The sequence below is a fragment of the Mesoplodon densirostris genome, chromosome 19 (assembly GCF_025265405.1).
Source record: "Mesoplodon densirostris isolate mMesDen1 chromosome 19, mMesDen1 primary haplotype, whole genome shotgun sequence".
NCBI lineage: Eukaryota > Metazoa > Chordata > Mammalia > Artiodactyla > Ziphiidae > Mesoplodon > Mesoplodon densirostris.
In genome coordinates, this window is record NC_082679.1 from 5,258,944 (window position 1) to 5,270,607 (window position 11,664).

The window sequence follows — 11,664 nt, forward strand, 5'->3', positions numbered from 1 at the left end:
ATGGTATGATTTCTAGTAATTTGAGAGGTAGGCTAATTTTAATGTTTGATCACATGGAGTGTTAGCATGAATTTTTGATATTCTAAAGCCAATACATTTCTTTGTTTAAAGTATATTTATAGTTAATAGTTTAGTAGCATTCTTTCTTGTGTTCACATTCTTAACTAATGTAATCATATCCTTAAAATGCTCAGACTTTGCTGTTAATATAACTAGAGAATATTGCATTTATTAATATTTAATTTTGATTTACAGATGATATAACATTTCAGAATGTTTTCTGCTTCAAGGGCACATAGTTTTATAGGAGTTATTTAGAAAAATATTTTCGTTATATCATGGACATTTTATAGCAATTACTCTTTTACCACGAAAATAGTGTCAGGGCTCTTTTATGTCAGGCAAATTAGATTTAAAGTTATAGATAAATTTAATATCATATTACATGCTTCATAGATAACCACCATCCACAACCACCATCAGTGAACTTTAGGTTAAATTATAGTAGTACCAGTCAGGGATTGTTGTGGTCCTCAGGAACTGTAATTTTTCTCCACAAAGTCCGTTCATTTTTCACAATTATTCTCCCTTCCTCTGTGTCTTTGCCACTGGATTAGTTCCTACCCTAGAGCATTGCATGTTTGAGATGTGAGCATGTACTGCTTTTCCCCTTACATACTCTTTTGCCTCAGCAAATTGCTTTGCTGATGCCTTCCTGCTGCTGGAACTGTGGGCTTAGTGTAGTGTAAGAGTGTTGGGTGGGAGGGACACAGCCAATCTCTAAGATGTGTTTTTTATTCTGACATACCATCTCCTAGAACCGCAACATCAATTCAGCTGTGTTTCAATGACAGTGCACACTTGGTGAGCTGAGAATGTTTCTGAAAAACCTTGTTCCCATTTACCAATTCCCACAGACAATTACAAGTTCCTAATGAACGTCACTAGAGTGTAGTAGAGACTTTCCCTTTTTTATGACCCCTGAAGGCAGTCGGGGGTTCACATGGAGGAAACAGAAAACTCCGAGGTCTCACACTGGTTACTGATGTTAAATATATTTTCTTTTTCCTACTTTTATTCTGTATATTGATTTTAGTGCAACGTCTCTTACTCTTTTTGCCCATTATCTAATTTCGCAGCCCTGTTCCATCAAGGCAAGCCAAGGGACCAGTTTTGGCAAATAAGTTGTGAGTAGAAGTAATGAATTTCTCATCTGAATCACCGAGTCCGTTTTTTTTTTTTTTTTTTTTTTTTTTCTTTTTGCGGTATGTGGGCCTCTCACTGTTGTGGCCTCTCCCGTTGCGGAGCACAGGCTCCGGACGCGCAGGCCCAGCGGCCATGGCTCACGGGCCCAGCCGCCCCGCGGCACATGGGATCCTCCCAGACCGGGGCACGAACCCGTATCCCCTGCATCGGCAGGCGGACCCCCAACCACTGCGCCACCAGGGAGGCCCCGTATTTTTAATAAATCACAATATCACACCTAAGAATTCTGATTTTACAGATACACCCAAAATGTATGTAAACATTTATCCACATTAACGGGCTGTAAAAAACTGTCAATAGAAGCATTTTTTCCTAACAGCCAGAACTTTTAACTTTGAACTAATTTCTGTACACCTGTAGAGTTCAGATGGAGATCCCTTTTCTCCCCCCACTATAAATATTCTTTTGAGTTGCACCAGTTTTTCAGTTATTCTTTCATTAAATTGTCTTGGTACTTTAGTCTGTTGGGCTGCTTGGGTTGAGGGTCATCTTAAGAATATGTTGTCTCACACTGTAAGTCCAGATGCACATCCTGGTTCTCTCACTAGTTTCTTTGTCTATTGAGTTCATGTACATAATCCTCTGAGTCTACTTCCTTTCCTTGAAAAATCTTGATAATTTTCCTCAAGCCTTTTCAAAGGAATAAGTACTGTTAGATGGCTTTGAATAGTGTATTTTTTATAGTAAAAACTCAAGTTATTTTGGCTGAAAAGATATATTATTATTCTGTTATTTTTATTATTTGTCTGCATTATATCTTGTATGCCTTATTTTTGCAATTTGTTCCCGACAATATTGTATCTGACCATAATTAAATAAATTTACAAGTTGCTCATTCTTCATTACATGTATGCCAGAGCCAATGAACTGGATGTTTAAGGTCCCTGCATATGTAGGGAGTTGCTTATTTATTGGCTGTTCATATAAATGGAGAATGTTTCATTTATTGATAATTAATTTATTTAATTTTGATTTCCAGATGGTGATCTTACAGATGTTTTATGCTTCTTCATGGGTACATAGTTTTATAGGAGGTTTTTAGAAATATTTAGTTGTTTTAAAAAAATGTTTTATTGGGACTTCTCTGGTGTCTAACAGTTAAGACATCTTGTTCCCAATTCGGGGGGCACTGGTTTGATCCCTGGTCGGGGAACTATGATCCCGCATGCCACATGGGCCTGGTCAAAAAAAAAAAATTGTTATCATATTCTTCATTTTTTCTGTTATATTTGTTTCCCAGTTCTAAAGTGGCAGTCATTTAGATTATTCATTAGATAAGCTAGTTTTGGTTTATTTATTGTTACAATATATTTTTGGTTCTTTAGCATTTATTCATGTGTAATAAGTATTCTGAAAATATATATACATATATATACACACACACATACACACACACGTATATATAGTTTAATATCCTTTTCTTCTCGAGTAAAGATTACCAGTATGTTTACTGATAATTGGTATGTGCTTTGGTTGGCATCATGGGTGAAAACTACACTTTGATAGCTAACAGCAGTTTTTCCAATGTGAGTATTTTTGTCATAGGTTGTTTAAAAGTGTGCCATAAAATTACTGGAATTACTTATGATGAGCCTTTAGCTTTAGTAAAGAATCATTCCTATTGTGTTTCTACAAATTGTAATATCATGGTTGGTGAGGTTCATAACTTTGCCTGATAGAAGTATTATTTGGTTTAGTATGGTTTATTTAACCTGAAACATTTATTCATGAATTGTAATGAATGGGATACTTACAGTTCTTTATATCTTGTAGATATCTCTTACATGCATGTGATCAAGATATTACAACTGAAAGCAAATACTGATAGAGGAGAAGTATTCCAAACAGTGATGTCAGAAAGACATGAAAGGAATGAAATGAAACATTTTTACCTCAGCGATGTTCAAGAAAATATGTATGACTTAGTGTCTCAGAAGAGAGATGAGGAAAGTAATTACAAACAAATACCTATAACCCATAACGAAAATCTCACTGAGAAGGGAGATCAATATGTTAGAAGTGTTGCAGGAATCAAGCCTATTGAAAATAGGCTGGCATTAAGCTTTTGGGTTGAACTGCATATATTTAAAAGTGAAGAGAAGATTGATGAATTTATTCAAGTGGACAAAGATATCAGGAGTAGTGCCTCATTTTCACCACTTGAAGGAACTTCTTCTAGTGTGCAAACCAACATTTCTAATACATATGCGAGTGGTTTTATGCATCCTTCAGTAGTGACACAAGAACAGGAAGCACACAGGGAAAGATCTTACACATGTGATCTGTGTGGCAAAACCTTCCTTCAGGGATCGTACCTCAAAAGACATCAGATCTTCCATACAGGAGGGAAAGTACATAAATGTGATGTATGTGAAAAAGTCTTTACTCACAATTCATACCTTGCAAGTCATCAGAGAACTCATACTGGAGAGGAACCTTACAAATGTAATGTGTGTGGGAAAATCTTTCCTTACAGCTCAGAACTTGAAAGACATCAGTTTCTCCATACAGAAGAGAAATTACATAAATGTGATGTATGTGAAAATGTCTTTATTCGAAATTCATTCCTTGTAAGATATCAGAGAAATCATAATGGGGAGAAACCTTATAAATGTAATGAGTGTGGCAAATTCTTTAATCAAAAGGCATACCTTACAAAGCATCAGAGAGTTCATAATGAAGAGAAGTCTTACAAATGTAATGTGTGTAGCAGGGTCTTCAATCGAAATTCAAATCTTGAAAGTCATCGGAGAATTCATACTGGAGAGAAACCTTACAAATGTAATGACTGTGGCAGGTTCTTTTCTCAAAAGCCAAACCTTGGAAAGCATCAGAGAGTTCATACTGGAGAGAAGCCTTACAAATGTAATGAGTGTGGGAAAATATTTCATTACAGCTCAAAACCTGGCAGACATCAATTTCTCCATACAGAAGAGAAATTACATAAATGTGATGTGTGTGAAAATGTCTTTCCTCAAAATTCATTACTTGCAAGATATCAGAGAAATCATACTGGGGAGAAACCTTATAAATGTATTGAGTGTGGTAAGTTTTTTAGTCGAAAAGCACACCTTAAAAGTCATAAGGGAACTCATACTGGAGAGAAACCTTACAAATGTATTAAGTGTGGCAAGCTCTTTAGTCGAAAAAGTAACCTAACAAGACATCAGAGAATTCATACGGGAGAGAAACCTTACAAGTGTATTGGGTGTGGTAAGTTCTTTAGTCGAAAAGCACACCTTATAAGACACCAGACAATTCATACTGGAGAGAATCCTTACAAATGTAATGAGTGTGCCAAGGTCTTTAGTGAAAAATCACACCTTGTAAGTCATCAAAAAGTTCATACCGAGAGAACTGATACAAATGTAATGAGTTTGGCAAAACCTTTTATCACATCTCAGCCCTCACTCAACACCTGAGAATCCATACAGGACAGAAATTATATTGGGCTGCCCAGAAGGTTCAGTTTTTTCCGTAAGATGGCTCTAGGAGCACTTAGTCATCTTTAACTTCATTCAAACAATTTTGTTAGATTTTATGTGACAGCTGCGATATCAGCGTGCATTTTAAAAAAAGACATCAAAATTGGTGAATTTTTGTGTAGCCATTTTAATATTGAAGATGGAAGGAAAAAAGCAACATTTTCAGCATATTACTCTTCATTATTTCAAGAAAGGTAAAAACGCACCCGAAACGCAAAAAAAGATTTGTGCAGTGTATGGAGAAGGTGCTGTGACTGATCGAACGTGTCAAAAGTAGTTTGCGAAATTTCATGCTGGAGATTCCTCACTGGGTGATGCTCCACAGTCAGGTAGACCATTTGAAGTTGATAGCAATCAAATTGAGACATTAATTGAGAACAATCAACGGTATACCACGTGGGAGATAGCCGACATACTCAAAATATCCAAATCAAGTGTTGAAAATCATTTGCACTAGCTTGGTTATGTGAATTTCTTTGATGCTTGGGTTCCACATAAGTTAAGTGAAAAAAAAAACCTTCTTGACCGTATATCTGCATGCGATTCTCTACTTAAACATAATAAAAAGTTCTGTTCTTAAAACAAATTGTGATGGGTGATGAAAAGTGGATACTGTACAATCATGTGGAATGGAAGTGATCATGGAGCATGTGAAGTGCACCACGACCAACCACACGGACGGCTAGTCTTCATGCAAAGGTGATGTTGCGTCTACAGTGGGATTGGAAGTCCTCTATTTTGAGCTCGTTCCAGAAAACCAAACGATTAATTCCAACAAGTACTGCTCCCAGTTAGACCAATTGAAAGCAGCACTCCATGAATAGCATCCAGAATTAGTCGACAGAAAACGCATAATCTTCCATCAGGATAACGCAAGACCACATGTTTCTTTGATGACCAGGCAAAAACTGCTACAGCTTGGCTGGGAAGTTCTAATTCATCCGCCATATTCACCAGACATTGCACCTGTGGATTTCTGTTTATTTCGGTCCTTACAAAATTCTCTTAATGGAAAAAATTTCAATTCCCTGGAAGACTGTAAAAGGCACCTGGCACAGTTCTTTGCTCAAAAAGATGAAAAGCTTTGGGAAGTTGGAATTATGAAGTTTCCTGAAAAATGGCAGAAGGTAGTGGAACAAAAGGGTGAATATGTTGTTTAATAAAGTTCTTGGTGAAAATGAAAAAAATGTGTCTTTTATTTTTTCTTAAAAACAGAAGGCACTTTTTGGCCAACTCAATATAAATGTGATGAATTTGGCAAAGTCTATAGTTGAAATTCAGACCTTGCAATTCATCAGAGAATTCATAATGCAGAAAAATCTTTAAAAGGTAATGAGTGTTGGAAAGCCTTTAGTGAGATCTCAACCCGTACTACAAATCAGGTAATAAATACAGAGGGGAAATCATACTAATGTGATATATGTGGAAAGGTCTTCATTCAAAATTGACACTTTAGGGACATCCCTGGCGATCCAGTAGTTAAGACACAAATGTAATGTGTGTGGCAAGGCTTTTACCCAGAGATCACAAGGTGGGACATACTGGAGTGATACCTTATAAATGAAATGAGTGTGACAAAACCTTTTCTTGACTTCAAGTATTAGTTAACAGCAGACAGTCCATTGAAAAGAAACCCTTCAAATGTATGAGCAGAGGCTTTATCCAGGCCTCACAATGCACTAGATTTCTCAATATATATCTTTGAGAGAAACCACACAAAGCAGTATGTGTGCTAAGGCTTGTACCTGGAGATCAATGCTCTGAAACATAGAGAATGTATTTTGAAGAGCAACGTTTCAAATGTCATGAATGTTGTAAAAATTTTCATCAGGTATCCACACCTTTGTTGTAATTAGAGCATTCATGCAGGTCAGAAACTATAGATATTTACTGAACATGGAAAGAAATTGACACAACAGTGCATCCTCAGGGTTCACCAAAGAACTCATATTGGGGGGGAATCCTCACGTTAGGTAAATTTTTTGAATTAAGTAAATTTTTTGAGCAATTCTTACAACAGGTGACATATCAGAGAATCCATACTAGGAATAATGTCTTATTTGTCCAAGGTTAATGTGAGATACTGGATGCTGCAGAATCATTGCAAATGACAATACGTTAAAACGTATGACATGATGTTTATAGTACCAGAAGAAGGGCATATGTAGAAGTATGCCAATATCTTCTCTGTATAAGTATGTAATTATTGGAGTTCTTTTGAAAAGACTACATTATATTTATACCTTTCAACCTGAAGTTTGAAGTCTTGATCTTACGCCTGCATTACAGGTCTTCCATGATAGTCTCTGGGAAGGAATCTATAAAATGAGGGGTCCAATTTGATTAGGTGTGGGTCAGTCACATCCATGTTTCCTGAGAAAACGACCTTGAATTATCAAATTCAATATTTGAATTATCAACAAGGGGGGACAAAAATAATGTAAAACTGTGACATGATTTATCATGTTAATTCATGTGTCTTTTTTAAAATAATTAATTAATTAATTAATTTTTGGCTGTGTTAGGTCTTCGTTCCTGTGCAAGGGCTTTCTCCAGTTGCGGCGAGTGGGGGCCGCTCTTCATCGCGGTGCGCGGACCTCTCACTGTCGCGGCCTCTCCCGTTGCGGAGCACAGGCTCCAGACGCGCAGGCTCAGTAGTTGTGGCTCACGGGCTTAGTTGCTCTGTGGCATGTGGGATCTTCCCAGACCAAGGCTCGAACCCGTGTCCCCTGCATTGGCAGGCAGATTCTCAACAACTGCACTACCACGGAAGCCCCATGTGTCCTTTTGTAGATAGGTCAGAGCGGGTTATAGGACAGAATGCTTTACTAACTGACCATGAATAGGTCAGGCAGGACATTAAGGGAATGGGCTTTTCATGGGAGGAGAGTGACAGGTTAACAGGGACTGATTATGTGGTAGGCATAATGCATGGGAAAATTCGGTCACTTCCTCCATTGCATGGGAATAGCTGTTGTATAGATCTATGATTAATGAAAAACTAGTCTTCTTCTTCGAAATTAAAGGGAGAGCAGTTATCACAAGAGGAAAATTTAATCAAAAGTCCCAGAATTCTAGGGCTTCCCTGGTGGCACAGTGGTTAAGAATCCACCTGCCAATGCAGGGGACACGGGTTCGAGCCCTGGACTGGGAAGATCTCACATGCCGCGGAGCAACTAAGCCTGTGCGCCACAACTACTGAGCCTGCGCTCTAGAGCCCGGGAGCCACAACTACTGAGGCCACATGCTACAACTACTGAAGCTTGCATGCCTAGAGCCTGTGCTCTGCAACAAGAGAAGCCACCGCAATGAGAAGCCTGCGCACCGCAACAAGGAGTGGCTCCCGCTTGCTGCAACTAGAGAAAAGCCCGCGTGCAGCAATGAAGACCCGACACAGCCAAAGATAAATAAATAAATAAATGTACAAAAAAGCGCCCAGAATTCTATGTGTATATGTATGTTTGACACTTAACTGCTGTCGTTGCCTTTTGATACTGTTTTATTCAGAATGTATCACAGGTCCCTTGTTTTAATTAATAAAGTTTAGTTATTTTTCATGATCCTAATGAATCATGTTCCTTTCACCACCACAGTTTTCTTCCACCTAGGTACTTTATACCAGAAGGTAACAGTGCATCCGTAGGTTCTCGGCCTTTAGAGAATCTAACAATTTCTTTCCATGATGGGTTCGAAAAACTTATAAGTAGATTATTTATCCTTGTGTTGTTGTCTCCAAACTTCTCTCCAGAATATTTTTGTGGCTATAATGAAATGCAGTTCTATGGCAGTTTCTGATTCTCATGTCATTCTGATGAATTTCTGTCTTTATGATTATAAAATAGATTTCCTTATTCTTGACACATCATTTACTCTTTAATTTACTTTGTATTATGTTAGCCACTCTATTTTGAATGGTGTTGAAATGGTGTATTTTTTCATGCTTTTTTACTGTGTATATTTTAATTTTTGGAGTGCATTTCTTGTGGGAGACATATTGTTGTCTGTGTTCAAAAAAGTCCAGTTGAAAATATTTGCTTTTCAATTGGAATCTTTAGGTCACTTTGTTTTAAAGAGTTTATTGTTTAGGTATTTTAAATTCTTATCTTGCTTTTGGTTTTATATTGTCTCCTTTGTTTTTTCTACTGTTTTCCTATTTTTTCCCTGTTCTTTAGAGTAAATAATTATTTATGATTTTTTTTATAGTGAAAACTTTTATATGTGAAACTGTCCAGCTGGACTCAGTTTAGATGATCCCAGTTTTGTTGGCAACATCCAAAGCATCATAATCAGTAGGCAGTTAAACATAGGCCTTCTTCTCTCCATCAGGCCTGATCATGGTGTTTACCTTAGCCACGTCGGTGTCATAGAGCTTCTTCACAGCCTGTTTAGTCTGGTGCTTGTTGGTGGTGATATCCACAATGAACACAGGTGTGTTTTTGTCTTCTGCTTGCTTCATGGCTGACTTGGTGGTGAGGGGGGTCTTGATGATGGCATAGTGTTCGAGTTGTTTCTCCCAGGGTGCTCTTCTGAGGATATTTGAGCTGTCTCCTGAGCTGCAGTGTTTCAGGCAGTTGGAAGGTGGATGACATCTGGATCTTCTACTTTTTTTTTTTTTTTTTTTTTTTTGGTGGCTCTGGACACCTTTCAGCATTGCTTTCTTGACCTTCAGGTTGTGAGTGCTGTCTTTCCACTACTTCATTATCCCACCTCACCTTCACGTCCTCTTGGTAGTAGTGAGGATGCCATGACGAAACACGTCTGTGCATTCTCCAAACAGGTCTTCGTGGTTTGGAATCTTATTACTTACACTGTAAGGCCTCTAGGTAAACTATTGTTTTTAAAAAGAAGAATCAACATGCAAAAGATACACAGCCATTTTATGTTTATCCTTTAAGTTTGCATTTTAAATCCTCAACAACAAAAAATTCTAATTAATAGAAGTTCACAATTCTAATTGTCTCCAATAGAAATTTAATATCACACTTCACCAAGCCACACACCAGTTGTGGGTAGTCCTTAATCTTGTAAATATGTTCCAAGTTTGGAAATTTTCTCCTACTTTTTTCCACCAAATTGCCCTTCCTGGTTTGTATTTTCATGATGAACTCAATTAATTAATGATATTATGCAAATATCCCTTATATGGGCATATCCTGAACACACTGTTTAAATTAGAATGACCTGTCACTCTATCATTGTACATATGAACTTCACTGTACTAAACACCATCATAATCTTATTTAATTTTTACTGACTTCCCCTTTTAGAATATAAGCTACTTGAAGGCAGGATATTGATTTCGTTTCCTGCTAGCTATTCAGTGATTGGAATCATTTCTGAATGATAGATGCATGAATGCGCTTTATCAGTGCAAAGGAGGTTGCTGTAATGCATGATTTAATGGATCAGTAGGTCAGATTTTCAAGTAAACATGTAATTATATTTGTGGCCCCAATTTCCTTGTTACCATACTTTACAGCCTAATGTTCTGAATATTTGTTATAAATTCTCCCGGTATAATTTGTTCACACACTGAATTTTCTACAACATAGGCTGAACAGATCTAATTCATCCGTGAAGGGATGTCTTCGTGACTTTTTTTCAAGCCACAACATTTAAAATTCAAGATTCGATCGGAAATACTCCATTCTACACCCATGAAAAATAATAATCCTATTTCTCGGGTAGGACAGTTTTTATTTCTGAGTGATAGGCTGCCTGGAAAACAGTGACTGAAAAAAGTAGGAGGTTTATCGTTCTCACCTAACATGAAGTCCAGAAGGTGCAGGGATGGGTGTGATGGATCCACTGCTCCTTCTTCCCCCTTGACCACTTAATCTTCAGTGTCCTCAAAGCAACTCTCGTATTGTGCATTTTTTTTCAGTCAATACTCTCATAGGGCTTCCCTGGTGGCGCAGTGGTTGAGAGTTCATCTGCTGATGCAGGGGACACGGGTTCGTGCCCCGGTCTGGGAAGATCCCACATGCCGCAGAGCGGCTAGGCCCGTGAGCCATGGCTGCTGAGCCTGCACGTCCGGAGCCTGTGCTCCGCAACGGGAGAGGCCACAGCAGTGAGAGGCCCGCGTACCGGAAAAAAAAAAAAAAAAAAAAACAAAAAACCTCTAATAATACTCTCATAAAAAAATTTTTTTTTGATTTCTCTTTTTATGGTATCTATATGAGACGATGGATCCTTACTAAATTTATTGCACTATCTCAATATATGTCAGAACATTATGCTGTACACCTTAACCTCATAACGTCATGTTTGTCGAGTACATCTCAATAAAACTGAGGGGGGAAAGGCAAATAAAACACTTCAGGCAAAAGGAAAGAATGAACAATGCAGTTTATAGGAATTAAAAGCAATGTATTGCTCTTTATAACGCAATGGTGAGGGAAATTATCAAACGGCTTAGCCTTTCAGCCTCAAACCCCAGGTTTTGTCCCCAAGTCTCTGGAACTGACAGCGTGTTGAACTGGCCTGGCTGAATGAGAAATAGAAAGGAAAACTCTTTGGTAGGGTGTCAGGGTGAAATGGGCCAGCCTACGTGGGAGAGTTTTGTATTTCTTATTCTAGTTCGTAATACAGTGGCAAGTCCAGGTCTTGTTTGCTTAAACCGCTTAATTCTAATTGCAAACATGTTCCCGGATCCAACTAGCGCCCCACAGCTACCACTTGGAGACCCAAGTTCCCAACCACTGACTTGGCTTGAGCTGCAGGAGCGGGACGTGGGAGAAACCAGCTGGCAAATATGAGCTTTTTATTGAAACCGTTTTCAACTTGTTAGGAGGAAACATCTTACTTTCAGACAGAAGTAGTCCACACAATTGCAAGCGTTTACCTTAAACTGTTTCAGACAGGAGCGTAAAATGAGAAGAATTCATGGTACTGGAAGCACCAACCTAAGCCC

The 11,664-nt window shown here is 38.1% G+C and overlaps 1 protein-coding gene across 9 annotated transcripts in view; it reads left to right on the forward strand.

Moving 5' to 3' along the window:
- LOC132480792 (zinc finger protein 160-like) overlaps positions 1-11,664 on the forward strand; it is a 138,481-nt gene that overhangs the window by 16,747 nt on the left and 110,070 nt on the right. For 5 of the 9 annotated variants that reach the window (XM_060085238.1, XM_060085239.1, XM_060085241.1 and 2 more), the window contains 2 exons: positions 1,140-1,187; positions 3,040-5,916. The exons of 1 other annotated variant lie outside the window; for it this stretch is intronic. In XM_060085238.1, coding sequence (XP_059941221.1) covers positions 1,140-1,187; positions 3,040-4,688 — 1,697 coding nt within the window. In that variant the 3' untranslated portion in view covers positions 4,689-5,916. Of the gene's footprint in view, positions 1-1,139; positions 1,188-3,039; positions 5,917-11,664 lie in introns of those variants that run through there. 3 more of the 9 variants (XM_060085240.1, XM_060085243.1, XM_060085244.1) reach the window with 1 other exon arrangement.